This window comes from Arvicola amphibius, chromosome 8, assembly GCF_903992535.2.
Source record: "Arvicola amphibius chromosome 8, mArvAmp1.2, whole genome shotgun sequence".
Lineage (NCBI taxonomy): Eukaryota > Metazoa > Chordata > Mammalia > Rodentia > Cricetidae > Arvicola > Arvicola amphibius.
The window spans coordinates 52,972,789-52,994,347 of record NC_052054.1 but is presented as its reverse complement, the minus strand read 5'-3'; the positions used below and the strand labels follow the sequence as shown (position 1 = coordinate 52,994,347).

The window sequence follows — 21,559 nt, the reverse complement described above, 5'->3', positions numbered from 1 at the left end:
AGCACTGGGTAGTCTCTAGAGCCAACCCCACCTAATCCCCTACCTTCCACTCTCCCTGGGGTTCCACGACAGACCCTACAGTTGTTTTATTATCAGGAGACCCAGCGATGCTCTCTCTGCCTTTGTCCCCCAGGGAATATCAGAGATTCTGTTTACTTGCAAAATACAAATGCTTGCAAATACTCAAAGATCAAATTCAAAATGGCCTAGTGCTGTGGGAGGAGTCTATGAAGGTCAGCCTTTCCTGAGCAATCCTGCAGGCATGAAAAGATAAAAAGTGGACTTTCAGCTTTTCCCAGACTACAGGAGTTTTACCAAACCCCCAGAAGTACGGAATTCCTGTCCAACTCTTTGGCCCCAAGGCAATGACATTGTTCCCACTGGTAACCAGCAGTCAGGCTTCCTGACATAGTCTCTAAGTGAGCACTCTCCTGTCTTCCTTGCCTGGGAAGTGGTTCAGATATTAAAAAATAAAAATGAAAGTGCCCATATGTCCACTTCTCAGCTCTGGGACTTGTCCGCTCAGGTGCCACAATAAAATGCCCTAGACTGGGTAGCTAAAGCACAGGTGTTTGTTCTCTCGCAGTTCTGGAAGCCAGGAGTCGGAGACCAGGGTAAGAGGACAGACTGATGCCTTCCTAGTAGAGAAAGAAGCCACCTTCCCCCTGTCGAGAGAAAGAAACAGAGAAACCTCTGCTCTGACAGTCTCCCTGGGATAGGGACCCACTCCATGTCTTAATCTGAACCCCAGAATGTGTTCGATTGCCAGACGTTGGAGGTTGAATAAGTGAATTTGGGAAGCGTTGTGATTCAGTTCACAGCACTGCGCCCACAGTTAGGCTTCCATAAGCGTTCTGTGTCCAGCCGTCAGCCACAGCCACTCAGATTCTGTGTCATTGTCAGCCATCAGCCACAGCCGCTCAGAACAGCACATCTCATACCCGGTTTCCACTGGAGCCTAAGGAGGCGGCCATCCCATCTTCTCCGTCACTTATCTATATTTAATGAAATCCCTCAGTCGTGGCTCATCTTCAGTGAGAGACTCATTAGATTCTGCTCTGAGCCAAACTGGGAGCCCAAACTCCATCTTTCCTAACTAACCTGATGCATGTAGTGATGAGGCAGCGGGCAGGTCTGCTTCTCGTCCAGCCCGGCTCCCGCAGGGCTAGCTTTACACCTGAAAGAACAACACACAAATTGTATTCATTTAAACACTGCTTGGCCCACTAGCTCTAGCCTCTTATTGGCTAACTCTCACATCTTGATTAACACATTTCTAATAATCTGTGTAGCACCACGAGGTGGTGGCTTACCGGGAAAGATTAAGCATGTCTGACCTGGCAGCTGGCTCCATGGCGTCTGACCCAGAGAGGAGAGGCATGGCGTTTGCCTCACTTCCCTCTTCCTCCCAGCATTCTGTTCTGTCTACTCCGCCCACCTAAGGGCTGGCCTATCAAATGGCCAAAGCAGTTTCTTTACTAACCAATGAGATCTACACAAAACAGAAGACCCTCCCACATCAGATGCAGCCAGTAGATTGTCCTTTTGTCGCCTCCTGTGGCTCTACTCACAGTCCTTCTGGCTCAACGTGCCTTGGTGTTGACAAGCAGAGCGTGTCCTAGGACGTAGGTGGCCAAAAGGTGAAGCCCTGCAGATTAAAGCCAACACTTCAGGGCCCCTACTGTGCCTGCCTTGTAACTGTCAGGATGGAGGGCATTTTCATCCTGCCCTTCACACCGCACAAGCCCTCTATACTCCCTTGACCTGAGTCTTCAATTTCAGGAGGCACTGGATGAGAATCAGTTTAATTTGATCCAGAGAGTGTGTGAGCTCATCGGTGAAGTGAGAGCCGAAGGGACTGCCAACGTGAAGCAGCTCAAGGAAACCTGGGGCTCTGCCAGACCCGACAAAGGAACAAAAGAGAACACAGGCAAAGTGGGTGATCTCATGCTGCAGTTCTTTCCAACGCCCAGCCCACCATTGACCCGCTTAGCATTCCAGAGGGGTCTCCCAGAAACACTGTGGCGGACCTTTTAAAGGGACGCTGGGGCGGGCTGGGCTTCACACGGTCACGTCTCTTTGCGGAAGGCACGTTTCTGGTGTTAGTATCCGTTTTCTGGCGTTAGGAGCCATGCCCTTCTGGGAAAAAAGGACTGAGAGTGGCCTTTTCTAAAAGTAAGCCTTCCTGGCAGGAGCAGCTGCGTGCCTCGGAGCAGGACGACAAGGGCGCCCTGGCTGCTGTAGTGTGCAAAGTGCGGAGCCTGGGCCGCTGGCGCCTGGCTGTACAGCAGGCTCACCTCAGAGGTCAGCTGAGCAGGGCAGAGAAGGTGAGTGTTGAAGAGAAGCCCTCCCCGTCACCCCCCCACCCCTTCACTCCGCCCATACCCATGTGTGACACTTCTGGCCAGGCTGACTGCAGCTGCCTCACTGGTGGCAGGTGACAGGCCAGCGATGCTGAAGACTCTGGCAACTGGCAATGGATCATTCCCCACCCCCACCCTGAGAATAGGCAGCCTTAGAGCCTCAGGATAAATAGAAAACAGCAAGGCAGAACCAGTCATCAGCGATGAAAGGATGGTGCCTATGGAAGGAAGAGAGATGGCAGGGAGTGTTTATTAAGGGCTTGAGGCTCCTAGCTTTGGTTTTGCCTGTGATGGTTTGGGGAAAATCTGCTTTAAACACATCCAAAGCAAAGCACACATCGGGGATGGTCTGGAAAGTTGCACTTTCTCGAGATCTGGATGTACTAAGATCTGTGGTGTTTTCCAGAACTAAGCTTACATAAGCAATGGCCAGCCAGAGCTCCGCTCTAGGGGAGGCGGTAAAGAAGGGCCTGGCCATGAGACGGTAGCCGAGGCTTGAGACTAAAACCATAGAGAAGATGCTTGCTCCCTGTCTCGCTGTGTTTGCAGGAATCTATGCACAGCCAAAGAGAATGCATGAGAATCAAGCTCATGGCGGAGCAAGAAGTGGGGTTACTACATCAACAGCTACGGGCTGCCAGGCAGGCCCTGGCCAAAGCTCAGACTGACAACAGAAAGCTGTGGCGGCAGCAGGATACCCAGGTATTTAGAGCCCCTGAGTGTGGCCATGAGAAGGGACACTGTGGCAAATGGCAGCAGTCACAAGAGTCACCTAGTGTCAAGAATGTCACTGATTGGAGAAAGACTGGAGTTAGTTTCCAAAGACACTCAGGACAAACAGCTAACCCAGGTGCCTAGTAACATACCAAGGCAGGAGCACCCAGCATCGCAAGTACTTAATAGAGAACCCTGGCTCCGCTCAGCATCTGATGTATTTACACACACACACACACACACACACACACACACACCTCCAGCCCCTGAGTTTTGCTTCCCTTCTCTTCCTCCTGCTTTTCTTTTTCTTTTTTTTATTTCCTTGCTGTCTTCTTTCCTTCCTTTTTTCCTTTATTTTATTTTATTTTATTTTATTTTATTTTATTTTATTTGCTTCTATAACTCAGTCATTTTGGCTACCTGGTCTCTTGGTTCTCGGCTCTCCCATGGTCCACTCTCTTGTTCACTCTCTCTCCCCTCCCGCTCCCTCTCTCCAGCCCTGGTCGGCTGGTCCTGTTCAGGTGTTCAGCGGACTGCTTTTTCTCCCCGTGGACTCTTCCAGATGCCTCTGGCTGTGCTCTCCCTGTCCCTCCACTAAAAGCCTTCTCCTCAGCCTCACCTAGGAGCTGCCATGCCCTTATTTTCACTCAGCTGGAAGGAAGACAAATTCCAAATTGGCTTTTTCTTCCTCTTCACCCTGACTTTCACTTTTTCTTTGCCTCATGGAGGCAGAGTGACTTTCCAGCTCTCACTTCCTTCCATTTTGTTGCTTTAACTATGTAGAGTCTGGCTTCCCCAGAGATAGTTTGAGAGTGAAGACAGAGCCCAAGTTAGACGCACCCTTCCACACTCAAGCTTCAGTGGCAGGTCCTTGCCTGCTCAGAACTGAACCCAGCCGCTGCCGGCCCTCAGGAGAAAGGCTTTATGGCAATGCGAATGCCGCTCGCTTGTGGTTAATATGAGTGTTTGGTGGGTAGGTCGTTAGCATGAATATCATCATCTGACGCCTGATACCCAGAAACTCAATTTCTTGACCTGGTAATGTTGTTAGCTGGGGGGCATTAACACATCCTGGCTTTCGTTAGTGTTTGTTGTGGGTTCCGTTCCCTCTGACTGATGTCTCACAGTAGAAGTGCCAGGTGAGCCTGGTGGTGGTGGCGCACGCCTTTAACCCCAGCACTTGGGAGGCAGAGGCAGGCGGATCTCTGAGCTCAAGGCCAGCTTGGTCTGCAGAGCGAGTTCCAGAACAAAGAAATCCTGTCTCAAAAAAAAAGGTGCCAGGTGAGACAAGATCCTAGGATTCTCCCTGCTTACCAGCCCAGAACCAAATGTCAGGCTTTTAGTCCCCAAAGCCACAGAACAGCACAGGCAGCCATGTTGAAACAATGGCCACCTCTGTTGCCCACTGCTGATCCTTTTCTCTCTTGCCTTGGCCCTCCCTTCCTGCAGGCTCAACTGCTGAGGGAGTTGGAACACAGAGTGACTCAAGACTCTGTCACGCGGCAGCAGCTGGAGATCCTAAGAACATCTGGCATGGAGAAGCTCCTAGAAGACGTGGAGCAAAAGGAGCAACAACTGCAGCTCCTGACAGAAGAGGCCCAGCGGGCTTCGAAACTAGGCCAGCTGCAGTGGAAGAAGATGGACAGAGACTTGCAGCAGGTGAGGGCTGCAGCAGGCGAGGGCTGCAGCAGGCGAGGGCTGCAGCAGGCGAGGGCTGCAGCAGGCGAGGGCTGCAGCAGGCGAGGGCTGCAGCAGGCGAGGGCTGCAGCAGGCGAGGGCTGCAGCAGGCGAGGGCTGCAGCAGGCGAGGGCTGCAGCAGGCGAGGGCTGCAGCAGGTGAGGGCTGCTGAGCGCACCCCGGGGGGTATGAAACCTGTGGAGCGTGAGGAGCTTGAGGAGCCTGAGGAGCCAGCTGGCTTTCCCTGTACTGTTTGTTGTCCAGGCTGCTCACAGCAGGCTCTCCTGCTCTGCCAATTCCAGGCGCACCAGGAAATGGTTCTATATTACCACCCCGGGGCAATTGCTTGGGCTTCCCTGTTCCTGGCTCAGAATTCCAGTGCCCTTGTGACGCTCCCCTGATATACAGGTTCCCAAGCAACTCCAACCTTTGGACCGGGGCCTTTTAGAAAACTGTGAGCCATAAGCTCGAAAAGGAGCAAGTATCTTAAAGCTGAAATATTAGGCTTTTACTCATGTGTTTCTAGAACTGCAGAGATTAAGTGTGAAAAGCAAAAGTGGCTAGCAGACATAATTTTTATAATTACACCTCCCAGGGGAAATAGAGAGGGGTTATTATAATGCAGGTATGGATTAATTCAAGCCTCGGATAAGTAGACTGGAGAAGGTAATTCAATAAAACCTGATACAGATGGTGCTTCACAGATACCCGTGGGTGAATAAAGCCTAAATTCATTCACTCATCATCATATGAGACAGAAAAGCAACTTGAAAATGAAATTGAACTATTATTGGTCCAGGGTTTCAAGGGCTCCAGGAAAAGTTTGGTGGGGAGAATTAAGTTGAATGGAGGGGATGCTAAGCAAAATACCTTCAAGGGGATCGAGATGAACTGCTGCCGAGTCAAAGAAAATTAGAATTTCACACTTAGGACCTGGACATGGTGGCTCATGTCTATAATCTAGCACCAGAGACACTGAGGCATGAGGATTGCCATGAATTTGAAGTCAGTCTAAGCTACCCAAAACGCCAACAACAAAATTTACCTTTTGAGCCTTGGTTCTGTCCAATAATGGACAGTTCTATTGGGACTGGTTCTCACTGACTCTTACAGAGGAGCTTGGCGATACGTATCTCATTGGCATGTTTTTAGGGCCTCTGCTGTCTAATAATCTCAGGAGGTCTGGGATTCCACGGAGCCTGCTCTGGGCCTGTGTTAGATAATAACATTTTGGGTAACTCAGGAGGTTTCGTCAGCCCAGGAAGCTACTTTTCCTCCCAAAGTTAGAAAAACATCGATCCAGGTACTAATCTCCTAATGACTATTAATTAAACTCCTGCTGCTCAGCCCTTTGCTCCACCAATGACTGACTACGAGGAGCCGTCTAGTGTCCACATCCTTCAAGCCTGCTCATATCAAACTAGCCACCTGTATTATATTTTTCTATTGGTGTGATAAGATACTTGACAAAGGCCACTTTAGGGGGAAGGGCTTCTTTGGGCTCACAGTTTGAGGGGGCACAGTCCGTCATGGCGGAGAAGGCAAAGGTGGCAGAAGAGGAAGAATCCTGATGGATCCCCCATCAGGAAGCAGAGAGAGAGTGGATGAGGAACAGAATCAGACTATAAAACCCGACTCCAGTGACCCACTTCCTCTGCAAAGTCTCTACTTCCTTAAGGTTCCACAATCGAAACCACACTGGGAACCGAGTGTGTCAACACATGAGCCTATATGAGACATTTCACATTCAAACTATAATCCTAAATTATTATTTTATCATTATTTAATTACTATTGTTAATTGTTTCAAGGCAGAGATTCTGAAGGCAATTAAAATAAATATTTTGAGTTTTCTCAATAAGCACATTTCTATCAAAACTACTGGCTCTTTCTGAACTACCTCTCCCCCTCTCTGACAGCCCTTGTGTCCCTGGGCTTCTCCACCCCAAGTGGCAATTCTCAGCCAGCAAAAGGCCACCCAGAACTCCCCTGCCCCCACCCTGCCCATGGCCAGCAGTGGCATCTTTGGCCTATCTTTAACCTCCACCTTCATGGGTGACTAATGACTGACTGACCAGACAACTTTGCCTGTACTGTGCCTGGAAAGATCACTTAGTGCATAGGCTTTGGAATCCACCCCCAAGCTATAACTGGCTGGGTGACTTTGGCCCTCTTCATGACTTTTCTGAGTTAGTTTCTACATCGGTAGAAAATAATATACTGACTTCATAGGTTGGGGCGGGGGGGAGTGGAAGCAAATGACTCAAATCCTGGAAAAGTACTAATAGCTAGCTTTCCATGGGGTTGGTGTTTATGATTGTGATGGGATCATGAACGCAAGACAAGCCTCAGAAGCACAAAGATAGACCTGGACTCAACCCTGTCTTTGACTGAGTGATTTTGGCCAAGGCATTGTATACAAGGAGGGGCCTTAGTAAGTCTTCCTCTTCCCTCTGTAGCACCTCTCAGATTTCCCTGACTTGGCTAGGAAACTCTCTTATGCTTCTTCCAGTTTCTCCTCCTCCCCTACTTGCCGTGACACCCCCCGCCCCGCCCCAGCGTGCCTGACATACATGCCTAGCATTCACGGGACTATGGACCTGCTTTGTGTGACAATACCCTGCTAACCAGAAGCTCTGAGGAGCTACTGAGATCTAAACTATATTTGGGGGGACCCCACACAGGTCAGCTCATGGCCACAGTTACTGGTATGGAGGGCTTTCTGCTTAGATTTAAAACGCACAGGACTGTATTTTTAAGCTTTTCCTAGAGGTGGACTGGAGGTGTATGTCAGCTGGCCTGGTAGGCCTGAAGCCTTGAGTTTGACCCATAGCACCACTTAGACTCACGGAACTGTGATCCATCACTTGGGAGGCAGAAGCAGAATCAGGAGTTTGAAGCCAGCCTAAAAAAAAATTTTGTCCCATGTCCCCTCTAGTTTTGGGTGGTGGTTGGTATTCCTTGCCCTTCTTCCCTTTGGAGGTCCAGCCCTCCAATGCCTGCTTGTCATATAATGTCCTTGTTGTCAGAGTTACAAAACAATTAGGGGCTAGATTTTAAAAGAGAAATACCTGTGATTTGTGCAGATGAGGGACACTTTGGATCCTCCCCTTGCCTGCCTAGGGAATGCTAGGTCAGTGTGCACAGGGAGGACTGGCTAGGGCAATGTTGCAGCTCAGGGAGCTGATTTTTCCCAGACATGGACGCACAAATAGGTAAATAGATACAACAATAAGTAAATGTTAGCTTTTAGAGAAGCACAAAGTTGTAATTATAAAGTGATTATGAAGTAAGGATTCCACAGATGGCTTCTGGTCCTCTTTATTTAATTCAATTTACTTTAGCTGTTCCTTCCCAGGAACACAAACTCAGGCCTGTATTTAGCCTATGCAGGACCCTGAAGACTGACTGCTTCTCATGGGGTAGCCTTGGACCCACATTCTCCCTCATGGGGTAGCCTTGGACCCACATTCTCCCTCAAAAGTCACCTGGGAGCCAAGGGAACTCAAGAAAGCACCACCAAGGATCCCGCTTCCCACTCTCTCTCCTCAGATGAGAAGCCGGCTTGCCCAGGAGCGTAGTGTGAAGCTGGATGCCTTCCAACGCGTGCGGGAGCTACAGAGTCAGCTTCATGACGCAGAGCAGCCACTTCTCCAGATGGGCTGCCCAGCTGGTAAGTGTGCCTTCCTCTGGCTAGGACAACCCAGTGTTAAAGGGGACCTCCACGACTCCAAGACTGTGTAACAACCCAAGGCCAGGATTGGGCTCTCCATGAATGTGGGCTGAATGAATAACATATGAATTTTTTTTTAAAAAAATCTTCTCAGATTTGCGTTGTTATCGCCTCTCATTCAGTCATGGCTGGTTGGAGCATGTAAAATACCACTTGAGGAGCACTAAACGTCGCATTGCTTGCTGGAGCATCTTGGTGGTCTGTGGTACCAAGTTATTCATAAAGTACATTATGATTATTGGGTGCTGGGAGCTCAGGGCTCCTGTGGAGATGTCCATCAGAGTAGCCCTCTGGGCAGCATGGCGACAGACCCCAGAGCCACTCTCAGTTGGCTTCCTCCCCTGTGAGATGAGTATTGAATGCATTCCAGATTGGCCACAAATATCACCAAATGCTGGTGACCACGCGTGGTCATTGCCGGGGCCAGTCAAGCTCTCTCTTCTCACCTGTCACATAGACTGGTTGAATGTGCAGGCTTTGGAGGGAGACCACCAGATCCCCGTTACTGCTAGCTGTGTAACTTCACATAGGTTCATTGCCCGCCACACAGTAAAATGTGAGTAAGCCTCCATGACTTATTCTACGTGTTAAATGGAAGAACACCCGTCTGATACTTAGGGTAATCTTTTGTCAGTGATTGTACAAGATGGGTACTACACTTTCGTACATGTGTTTAGTTCTTTATCTGAGTTTCCTCTTGGCTATTTGCCAACATGAGTGAGCTGAGAAAATACAGTCTTTCCGAAGCTGACAGTCGAGTGAGTTCAGGCTCACCAGGAACACAGCTGGACTTGTCCCTGAAACCCGCGGGTCCTCCTCCTTGACTGTGCGCTTGCCTTGCCCTTGAAGCGGGCCTGCCACAGTCTAAGCCAGCCCTAAGATGGAGTCCTGTTGTGACCACTGCCGCCAAGCAATTCTAGTCAGGTGATCAATCTTGTCTTCAGGTCCCTGGTGTGGCACTTTTCTCCTTATTGTCTCCTCTCTGCAGGGGCGGGGTGACGGACACAAAGGCCACCAGTCTAGCTTACCTAGATTGAAAGTTAACTCAGAACAAACAAGCTGCTGACGCGTACCGCGGTACTCCTTCCTGCAGAGCGGAAGTACAGATGAGGCAGGCGCGGGGACCGGGCACCCTCCTCGTCTAATCATTCCTGTTCTATGCACACACCCCTCTTCAAACAGTTCCCCTAGCAACCTCAGAGCTCCTCCTACATGGGACTAAACATTCAGTAATGTTTCTCCTCCTCTAAGAATAACCAAATGCTAACAGTTTCTGTTTGAACGTGTTCGCGTCAGCCTAAAATGGGTTTGGGTGCAGGCACAGTAAGTCACACTGTGCCCTCAAAGTGAACTCTTGGGGAGATTACCCTACTTATCATCTGATGCTTATGCAATCAGGTGTGTATGTGATGGTAAGATGCATGATGGGAAAGGATTATCCATAACAGGAGAAATGATTATAGGACCTAATCTATTGGTCAAAATATAGAACCTGCTGGTGGCATATGCCTTTAATCCCAACACTCGGGAGGCAGAGGACGGTGGATCTCTGAGTTCAAGGCCAGCCTGGTCTACAGAGTGAGTTCTTAAGAACCAGCCTCCACCTCCTCTTTAGCCCTATAAGAGGAAACCCTAAACAGTAACCGGGGGCCTTGGCATAACCTCCTTTATGTGGTCGGCTGTCAGTCTTGACAGGAGGGGCCCTCTCTCATCTGGGCTTTGCCTTGCTTTGAATAAAGCTGTCTTGCTACTTCTGCAAATCTGTTCCAATCCTTCAAAAAAGAGCCCCAAAGCCTGGAAACCCCTGGCACGACCTCCCGCCACAGGTCGGATGTGGTTTGGCTGTGTGAGGTAGTCCCTACAAGTGCAAAGCAGAGAGGTGGGTGGGACCTTTAAGGGGTGGAGCTTAGCTTGGAGGTTCTTTGGTTACTGTGGTGCTGCCCTCAAAAAGGATTTAGGAAGGTCCTGTGGAGCCCCTTGTTCCCTGGAAGTTGGCTTTCCTGTTTGTGGCTTCGTAATCTTGTTGATAAAAGAATTTAAAAACAGACTCAGAAAGATGAAGGACTATTTTGTTTGAATTTGAGAGGGAAATAACAACAGGGAGGATAAGCAGCCCGTCTCAGCAACAGCTGTGAGGGAGGGGATGGAGGAATGGAGGAGAGCCGCCTTCTGAGTTCGGGTCCTGGGAAGCAGGCATTCTCAACAGCAGGGGCCAGGAAGCAGCTGCAGGGGCCAGGACGGTGGCGGCTGGTATCTGGGGAAAAGCAAGAATGGCGAGGTTATGGGGGAAGCGTGCTAGGATTTTGACCAATAGAGAAGGGATTAAAAAGAAGGAAAAGAAAAAGTTTAGTTCTTTTTTGTTAGAATTTAGAAAGACAGGCAGGTTTCGTATGAAGACCTATAAGCACCTGCACTGAGGGAGCGGTGCTGGTGTGTAAGTAGACATGTCTTCTTCCTAGGGAGGTTGAGTATTCCTCCTGTCTACTTAGCACGTCTGTCTTCAGCATTCCTGAAGGGTGACTTTCTGGCTAGTTGGCTGACAGACCCATTAAGATTAATTCTTAAGGGAAAAGACAAAAGAACCTATAATTTGGGGGTGGGTTAGAATATCATTTCTTCACCCACGGAGAGAGGAAAAGCTCAGGTCCTATTATTTTGATGGAAGGGGGATTTTCCTATAATAGGGCCTCAGCAAAACCCTGCTACCACCCTTTCATGTGATGATTTAAATCTTAAAGATGGACAAGACTGACTACAAGATTCAAATCCACATTCAGCGGCCCCCAAGCCTCCCAATGTCATCCAGCTCCCTAACAAACTGAAGCCTCTGTGGGGCCGCTAGCAGAGCGGACCTGATCCTGGGCTCAACTCCCTGGCTTCAGCTCCCTATTTCCTTATGCTGTCTTTCCCTCCCTTGAGGGTTCAGTCATTGAGCCTGGACCAGTTGAGTGCCCACCTACTTCACCCACCCCTCCCCATCTCCTGAACCGGGACTTTGATCCTCCCAAACTGCGACCCAAATCAACCTCTTCTCTTTATAATGTTAGTGGTCCTCTAATACTTCATTATAGCCGTGAAAACCAGAGCAATCCCAGGGGACAGGATCCCGTCCACGCTTCCTCCTCGGGAGTTTTGAGCAACCCTCGCCCTTTCCTATCTCCACACTCGTATTTCCTGTCGGTTGAGGGTCCTGGGGGGACAGCCCTTTAGGATGCAGCACCCAGAAGGGATCCTGCAACAGCTAACAATTGTGTATCGATCATGTGTGTGTAAAGGTCATAAAATCTACTAAAACAGAAGCCTTCATTGAAGCCGGGTTTGGTGGCTTATGCCTGTAATCCTGGCCCGCAGCCCCAGTGCTCGGCCTAGCCCATCACTGAGGGCTGGTGCTGGCCAGTCTGAGCTAATCAAAAACAACAGCCAAACAAACTTGAAAAACCACCTCCCAGGACCCTATTCGCCAGCCTTTTCCTGCTTATCGTCAAGCTTCTTTAAAGAGTTACCTATAATCGGGACTGGAGAAATGGCTTCGGGGTTACGAGCACTGACTGCTTTTCCAGAGGACCTGGGTTCAATTCCCAGCACCCATGTGGCAGTTAATAATAAAAAAATAAAAAATCAAAGCGGGGGGCAGGAGAGTTACCTGTTATCACTATTAATTCATTCTACTTAGCTTAGGGCTCACATCCATCAGGGAGAGCTTAGGGCTCACATCCATCAGGGAGAGCTTAGGGCTCACATCCATCAGGGAGAGGGGAGGGAGAGAGAAACTCACAGAGGGAATGCTGCAGCTGCTAATTTCAACAGTCTAGGACATTTTCTAATTGACTATCGTGAGTCTTCTACCACAGGGATTCCAGACAGGTCATGAGTCGCCACTCTCAATGAGCGACTTCTACCTCATGGGTGAAAATGGCTGCTTAAGCTTTCCAGCCAGCAGGAAGTGTGAAAACTTGAGCCCACTGCTCTCCCGAAGGGCACTTCTGGGAAACTACCTCGGACCCTCTGGAGTATATCTCATTAGCTGACCTTTAGCCCAGAAGACTGCAGGATGTAGCTTTTATTGTGGGAGACTAAATGCCTGGCAAAAAGTTGGGGGCTCCCTTACTAAGGAAGAAAAGGAAGGATGGGACTCAGGGACCAAGTACAGGTCCCTGTCATCTCACCAACCAGCTGCTCTTTGATTCCCACCTCTTCACTGCCAGGCCACAGTCATGTCTTCCCCCCGCCAGGACCACAGAGTCATGTCTCCTTCCCCCCCCCCCCCCCCCGCCAGGCCACAGAGTCATGTCTCCCTCATCCCCAACATCTCTAATGAGTTCTCATCCCTCCCTCAGCGGTATTTGAATCTCAGACTTCCAAGCTGCCTTTCCTCTTGCTTTCACACCATTGACTTTTGGGGCAATCCTCTGCTTTCTCTGGCTGCTGCTTTTCCTCGTTCTTGCTCCCATAGCCAGCCTCTTAGGAGCAGAACCGTTCAGAGCTATGTCTGTTCTCTTCTCGCATTGTTTCTGGGTGATGATAGCCCCAGATCCCATGGCTTTAATCCTTGTTTGCCAAGTCTACACCTATAGCTCAAAACTGTCCTCTGGGGCTGGAGAGATGATTCAGTGGCTAAGAGCACTGGCCATTATTCCAAAGGACCCGGGTTCAGTTCCCAGCACCCACATGGCAGTTCATAACTACGTGTAACTCCATCACCTTCACACAAACATACATGCAGGCAAAACATAAATGCGCATTAAACAAAAATAAACAAATTATATAAAAGAAGAAAAAACTGTCTTTTGTGAGTGTCTCTGCTTTGGACTCTCTGGCTCCCATGTTCAACAGATAAATCAGGACCCATCTTCAACTTCCTCCTCGGTCTGACTCCTTTTGGGAGGGAGGTGTTGTCTCAGCAAATGGTATTACCAAATATCCAGTTGACTCGAGTCAGATTTGAGTGCCATTCTTCCTTATCTGTGAGCCTAGTTAATTAGCCACATCCTATTAATGAGAATAAACCTTGGTCTACCCACATTCACCTCTCGGAGACCAACTCTCCCAGCATCTCCTTTCCCCTAAGTCATGTCATCCACTGGCAGAAAAGTTCTTAAAGTTTAGAAGTTAAACTGGCCTCTGTACATGGCAGCCAGAGACCTACTTTCTTTTCCTTTTTCTTTATAGGGCTTACACCCCAGACCCCCTGCTCCCTAAACTCGGCTTCTGCGCTATCCAGATGCTCCCACCAGCGGTTTCCAAAGACTAATCTTCTTGGCAATAAAATGGCAAGAAGGACTCAAAGGCCAAAGACTGTGAGTGATGCTGAGCTTGCTTATATATAGGAAACAAGAAGACTTTATACCTGGTGTATACGTCTAGGGTAATTTCAAACTTACATTAGAAAAATTCTACATCCGGATGTTAGTTAGGTAGCTTGGATCTGTTTTACAGCTTTAGTGTTGAAATAAGCCCGGGGCCCCTTCTGAATTACAACCCACTCAGTGGCTCTAGAAATCAGTACCAGAGCCTTGCTAGATTCTCTTTGAGTTTCTTCTTTAATCATCTACAATAATTATTATTATCAGGTCCCTTATCTAATTTCCCCCTGCCTTCCTCTTTTATTTATTTGTTTGTTTGTAATTGTATGTCATATACATACCATGCATGTTCCAGCATGTGTGTATGGAGATCAAGGGACAAATTGAAGGAGTTATTTCTCTCTTTCCACCATTTTGGTTCTGGGGATTAAACTCAGGCCTTCAAGCTTGGCAGCGAACACCTTTACCTGTTGGGCCTTCTCACAGATCCCCAAACTTCCCTTGTGATTTTCCAATTGGCAGTCTAGGTCTGGATGGAAGTTCATTACAGCATTTAAAATATACGGTTAAGAAAGGGTAGGAAGGCCAGGCGGTGGTGGTGCACACCTTTAATCCCTGCACTTGGGAGGCAGAGGCAAGTGGATCTCTGTGAGTTCGAGGCCAGCCTGGTTTATAAGGGCTAGTTCCAGGACAGGCTTGATAGCTACAGAGAGACCCTGTCTTGAAAAACAAACAAACAAAACCCAAAACAAACAGAAAAGAAAGGAAGAAAGGAAGGAAGGAAGGAAGGAAGGAAGAAAGAAAGAAAGAAAGAAAGAAAGAAAGGAAGGAAGGAAGGAAGGAAGGAAGGAAGAAAGAAAGAAAAGAGATGGGAATCAATGAAGCCTTACCAAATCAGGGTCATGTTGCTATGGTTACCAAATCAGGGCCATGTTACTATGGTTACCAAATCGGGGTCATGTTACTAAGGTTACCAAATCAGGGCCATCACTCCACTCCTCAGGGTGTGCAATCATCTTTCCCTAACATGTAATTCTAGTAGAGTTGTCCTTCGGTATTCATGAGGAGTTGGTTCTAGGACCCCCATGTGTACCAAAGTCCACAGCTGCTTAAGTTCCTTACACCGAATAGTGTAGTATTTACATGCAATCCACACATAACCTCCTATATACTTCAAATCACCTCTCGATTACTTATAATGTTGAAACAGTGTAAATAATTGTTATATCACTTAGGGAATGTCGACAGAAAAAAGTCTGTGCACGCAGTATGAATTTGATCTTTTCCCAATATTTTTTGGTCTGTGGTTGGCCGAGTCCATGCATACAGTATGGAGGAAAAGCAGAATATTTGCTTGTAAAAGCCGTCTACCAAGAGAAGACCGCCGTGTGCAAAGGAAAGCAAGACATTTCACAGTTCAGCCCATCTTCATGTCACTTCTGAAAGCTCTGAGTACTTTGGGGGTGTTGCGGGTCATAACCCTTGTGGTGGAAGAGGCTAAATAGCTAAGTGCATTGACAGAGACCCACTGGACATAAGAAACCTGGCAGGGTAATGGACTAGGGCTAACTGCCAAATAAACCCTACTAAGACACTAAATAAACCACTTGATAAACTAAAATAAACCTTACAGTTAAGTATCTTGTGGTTCCATGAGCATGGGTACAAATAGGGATCCCCAAGCAGAAGATATGAACGCAGGCAACACCCAGCCTGAGCTTGAGCCACTCCAAGCCTGTCTGTACTGTGACTTCCTAAGAAGGTGTGGAGGTAAGACAGACAACCTGACAGGTCTGACAGACGACCAGCAGGTCTTCTCGTCCCCGCCTTTCCGCTGATGGCCCTGCCTTGACTAGTTCCCTTTAGGACGAGCCCGCCTAAGGCCGCCTCCCTACTGAGCCAGTGTCCTTCAGCAGCAGGGCAGGGGTGGTGCAGGCCTTTAATTCCTGCACTGGGGCGAGAGCAGGGAGACAGGCAGATCTCTGTGTTTGAGGCCATCTTGCTCTACAGAGCTAGTTCCAGGACAGCCAGAGCTACACAGAGAGACACTGTCTCAAAAACCAAACCAAACCAAAACCAAAACCAAAACAAAAAAATCATTTGCCACCTTTAAAAAATATCTTTATCATCATCTTGATATTCCAGGTACCAATTAAGCACAAAAAAAGGATTGATGATAGTTCTCTACCCAATGTGGCAGAAAATAACCAACTTACAACTTTTCAAGTCAAAACAGCTCCACCCAAGATTTCATTCAGAACTGAGAGGTAATCTTTTTTGTGTGGATCTATTTTATATCTGTACGCATTTAGATGGATAAAGATAACTCCAGCTCTATCAAACTTTCCATCTAGCCTTTCTTCTCAGTATGTGGCAGACAGTATTGAAGAACTGAGATGAATTCATCTAGAATGTCCAGATGAAGCCGGATTTGGTCCCAGATTTGAAAACTTTCAAGCACTGGTTTGCATTCGACAAGTTATCTCTGGCTCCTGGCTGCCCAGCAGTCTCTCAGCTTGAGTTTTGAGTAACAAAGTAGGCAGGGTGGTCCAAGACAGAAGGCCTTGATGCTGAGCCGTCCTTACTAAGAAGTGAAGGCTCAGGCCTGGTGCTGGTGGTTCTTAGGGCCCCGTTCAGTTCCAGCTCCCACATGGCAGCTCACAATTATCTGTAACTCTAGTTCCAGAGGACCTGACGCTGTCTTCTGTGGGTACTGGGCATGCATGTGGTATACATACATACATGCAGGCAAACATACACATAAAATAAAAATAAATCTTTACAAAAACATGTTATTAAAAGTGAAAAATCATTGTAGTTCAATAAAGATTCATCCAAACAAATTTCAAAGCATTTTTTATTTTACTTAAATGTGTCATCCTTTCTTAATAATCTTTTCATTTCTTCCTGCAAATGCTAAAACTCTGTTTTATTAAGTGTTTTTTTTTTTAAAGATTTATTTTATTTTATGTGTATGAGTGTTTTGCATGCATGTATGTATGAGCACCACATTCATGCCTGATGCCAGAAAAGTCGAAAGAGGTCATCACATTCCCTGGACTGGAGTCGCAGATGGATGGGGTGCTAGGAATCAAATATGAGTCTTCTGCAAGAGAAGTGCTCTTAACCACTGAGCCAATTCCCCAGTCTACTTTAGTAAAGTCTTAATCCAATTTCTTTTCTTGTTCAGACTAGAGAATCTATCTTGGGTAAGAAAGAGATGAATGGATCAAAATAGACCAAAGAAACATATTTGCATGCATAAATTTATACATTGCCATAGCCGGATCTCAGATGTATCTCCCAAAGGTCCACTGCGCTGATAAGATTTTTGTCAAGTTGACTCATGCTATAGTCATCTGGGACAAGGGGCAAGCAATTGAAAAACTGCCTCCATTAGATTATCCTACAGTGTAGTGATTAGCTGTGGGCTGTTTTCCTGCTGCCCAGCTCCTGGCCGCCTGGCTAGCTTATGCACCGAAATAACAACACACAAATTGTATTCTTTTAAATACTGCCTGGCCCATTAGTTCCAGCCTCTTACTCGCATCTTGATTAATCCATATCGAATAATCTGTGTAACACCACAAAGTGGTGTCTTACCGGGAAAGATTCAGCATGTCTGACCTGGTGGCTGGCTTCATGGCATCTGTCTCCCTGAGGAGAGGCACAGCGGGTCTGGCCCAGAGAGGCAAGGCATGGCAATTTATCTCACTTAGGAGAGGCGTGGCATCTGACTGAGCCAGCTACCTCACTTCCTTCTTCCTGTTCTGTCTACTCCACCCACCTAAGGGCTGGCCCATCAAATGAGCCAGGCAGTTTCTTTATTAGTTAACCAATGAAATCATCAGATAGATAAAAGACACACCTACATCACTACGGGCATATCTAGAGGGCGTTTTCGTGATTATTGATTGATGTGGGAGAATCCAGCCCACTGTGAGCAGTGCCCCCCTGCTAGCAGGCGGAGCAAGCCATGAAAGCTATCTAGTGAACAGTGTGCCTCCGACTTAAGCTCCTGCCTTGGCTTCCCTTGGCTTCCCTCGGAATGGTCTGTAACCGTAAGCCAAATAAAATGGTTTCCTCCCCAGGTTATTTTAGTCAGTGTTTTCACAAAGCAATAGAGAGGTGCACTAAAACAGCTGGACTCTGGGCAAGCGAGGTGATGGCTACGAATTTCCTACTCTGTCAAAAAGATAAAAGTTACAAGTTGACTAATTTGTGCAGACTTTGAAGGAGCAGAGAGTCACAGAGGAAAGCTCAGACAACTGGTAGTGGTGTGACCATCGGTATGTTTCAGGACACTTCAAAGAAGGGTGCAGTTGCTGAAGAGGTTAGCAGCCATATAAAGGCTACACAGCCATCCATACATGTGAATGCTCAGTTGGTGGGGAGCAGAACTCTTTGACAGGATCAGGTAGTGTGGCCTTGTGGAGCCTGCCGCTACACTTCCTGCCATGATGGTGAGAATGGACTAAGCCTCCAGTTAAATGTTCTCCATTATAAGAGTTACCATGGTCATGGGGTCTCTTCCCAGCAATGGAGCTCTGACTAAGAAGTGGCAAGGCTGACTAAGCAGTCACGCGTTGCTTCTGTGTAAGTACTAGGGATCTAAACTAGGTCCTCATGCTTGCTCTTGTACAGGGCACACCTGTAATCCCAGTGCTAGGAGGAGACAGGAGGAGCCCAGGGACTCACTGGTCAGCCAGTCTAGCCAATCAGGGAAGGTTCAAGCTCAGTGAGTGATCCTGTCTCAAAAAAGAAGGTGGAGAACAATTGAAAAAGACATCTGAGATCGACCTCTGGCCTCCATCCACAGACACAAACATGCCTGTGAACACACACACACACACACACACACACACACACACAGAGAGAGAGAGAGAGAGAGAGAGAGAGAGAGAGAGAGAGAGAGAGAGAGAGAGAGAGAGAGAGAGAGAGAGAGAGAGAGGCAGTACTATGGGAATGTCATGAAGAGACACCATGACCATGGCAGCTCTTATAAGGGACACCATTTAATTGGGGCTGCCTTACAGTTTCAGAAGTTTAGTTCATTTGTCACCATGGCAGGGAGCATGGCAGCACGCAGGTGCCGAAATCTCAGTGGGAACCTCCAATTGCCGTGCACTGCGCCCCCATGTCTGCGCTCTGTGCGCTAGAACCCAGTTTGCGAGCTTCGGGCAAGGGGCTGGAGGTTGAGAATACACACACAGAGACAGACCGACACACAGACCTTTTAACACTGATACCAAAGCCCCTCTTTATTAACACCATGTAGACTTAAATACACTGCAGTCAATGGTTAACAGGTGAAAATCCCATCCTCTAATCCTCTAAACTAGGCACAGCTTCTAGTAACTTTAATTAGAAGGTTCTAGGAGGGAAAAGCACCTGAAGGCCAGGACTCATTAGTCCCAACACTCAGGCAGATGTGACACTGGAGAAGTAGCTGAGAATTCTACATCTGGATCTCTCGACAGAAGGAAGAAGGAGCCTCTGGGCTCGGCAGGGGCTTCTGAAATCTCAAACCCCATCCCCAATGACACACATCCTCCAACAAGGCCACACCCCCATATCCTTTCAAACAGTGCCACTCTTTGATGACTAAGCATCCAAATCTATGAGCCTATGGAAGCCATTCTCATTCAAATCACAAGGATGAGTAAAGCAACCATGGGTACTTGGTAGTGTTGGCAGAAGCATTATGGGCAAGGGAGGCAAATCTTATCCAGAATATGTACTTAAGTTAGGGAAGATTAATCTCTGGCCCCTTCTTAATGAAAAAAAAAAGTCTAATACAATCAGCCTGCTGCCAGACATACACTTGTTTCCCACGGAGTTGACACCTATTCGGTAGACTCCAGGCAAATGAGAACCTCTGCTTCTGCTGGGGAGATGGCTCAGCAGGTAAGATGTTTATGAGGACCTGAGTCCGGATCACCAGAATGTACATATAAGCCAGGTGTGCTAGTGCACATCTGTAATTCCAGCTCTCCTACAGTGAAACGTGTAGAAGGAGTGGCGGGCTGCATCCCTCCACCTGGATCCCGCATGGCTAGCTTTACACCTGAAATGACAACACACAAATTGTATTCTTTTAAACACTGCCTGGCCCATTAGTTTCAGCCTCTTATTGGCTAATTCTCACATCTTGCTTTAACCCATATTTAGTAATCTCTGTAGCACTACAAGGTAGTGGCTTACCAGGAAGGATCCTAACCTGCGTCTATCTTGGAGAGGAGAGCTGCGGTGACTGCCTGAGGCATCTGCCTGACTCTGCTTTCTTTCTCCCACAATTTTGTTCTGTCTACTTCACCTACCTAATTTTCTGTCCTATCAAAGGGCCAGGGCAGTTTCTTTAGTAACCAATGAAAGTAACACATAGACAGATGACCCTCCTCCATCAGAAACAGAAGATGGAAACAGGCAAGTTAGATGTGTCAGAGATGGGGTAGACCATACCTTGATTGGGATGCTTAGCTATGAATAACTCTTGCCCACTACATTTTTAAACCTCAAAGATGGGCTTTGCAGGGAAGCATCACTGTATCTCTGTTCCTTTTCCCAATGTGGCCACATTGAATAAACCTTTTTATTATTGTTTGCATGACTGGCTTAAAGACAAGTGGCTAAACCCAATTTATTGAGGCAACCAGGATCCAGGCTTTTACCTTTAATTACTGATAACATTGGTTGCAGCAATAACAAAAGATGTAGCTAATATAGAAAACTGGCACCCAAAGTGGGATTGTTGCTTTAAGAAACCTGTGATTCTTGGGCCTTGAACTGTTTTGTGGGACCAGTGTTTGTAACTGTGGGCTATAGAAGCCCAGAAGGCTGTCAGCACAGTTTAAGGGAATTTGGGTGGGGGTTGAAAGACCAGAGTACAATGGAAATGAGTACAGTACTGCCTGAGCTCATGAGGCTTCAGAGGAGAACAAGGACTCTTGGGAACTGAGCTGGAAGGTCATTTTTCTTCCCATTCTGGCACAGAATCATACTGCATTCTGCCCATGTCCTGAATAATAAAGCTGAATTCAAAAGTAATGGACTAAGTAATTGTCTTAGCTTTTGTTCTACTTGCTGTAAAGAGACACCATGTCCAAGATAACTTACAAAAAAAAGCATTTAATTGGAAGATTGTTTATGGTTTCAGAGGGTGAGTCCATGGCCATCATGGTGAGGGGAGCACGGGTGCAGGCAAGCGCGGATGCAGGCAAGCAGGTGTCTCTCCTGCTGAGAGCTTACATATGCTATACAAGCAGCAGGCAGAGATGGAGCAGGGGACCCTGGGCCTGACATAGGCTTTTAAAACCTCAACACTCACCTCCAGTGACGTACCTCCTCCTCCAACAAGGCCACACCTCCTAGGTTTTCCTAAACAGTCCACCAACTGGTAACATGTTGCAGGAGCTCCTTCTGCTCCTTCAGCCAATAGCCGCTGAGATGCCAGCCCATTGGGGCGTGGTCTCTCTCTCTTTAAAAAAGCGGCCACTTCCCTCCACTAGCTCTCTGGCTTCTGGCTCTGCTTCCGGTGACTAGGCTCCCTTTCTGATTGCACAGAGGGCTGTTGGCTGGGATGGTGGTCTGTAAGTTTTTCCCCTTTAAATAAATAACCATTCTATTAATCATAATTCCAAACTGGTGTGGGAACGTTCGTGACTTACGCCTTCATCTGGCACCCAACGTGGGGCTCAAACCCACGATCCTGAGATTAAGAGTCTCATGGTGCTGGAGAGACGGCTCAGAGGTTAAGAGTACTGGCTGCTC

General features: G+C 47.7%; 1 protein-coding gene across 1 annotated transcript in view; it reads left to right on the top strand.

The window, feature by feature from the left end:
• Positions 1-18,197, top strand: part of LOC119821713 — a 179,439-nt gene extending 161,242 nt beyond the window's left edge. Inside the window, exons 41-48 of the mRNA XM_038340846.2 lie at positions 1,783-1,935; positions 2,193-2,327; positions 2,913-3,065; positions 4,527-4,736; positions 8,306-8,426; positions 13,656-13,783; positions 15,935-16,056; positions 18,026-18,197. Coding sequence (XP_038196774.2) covers positions 1,783-1,935; positions 2,193-2,327; positions 2,913-3,065; positions 4,527-4,736; positions 8,306-8,426; positions 13,656-13,783; positions 15,935-16,056; positions 18,026-18,197 — 1,194 coding nt within the window. The remainder of the gene's footprint in view (positions 1-1,782; positions 1,936-2,192; positions 2,328-2,912; positions 3,066-4,526; positions 4,737-8,305; positions 8,427-13,655; positions 13,784-15,934; positions 16,057-18,025) is intronic.
• Positions 18,198-21,559: the final 3,362 nt, after the last annotated feature.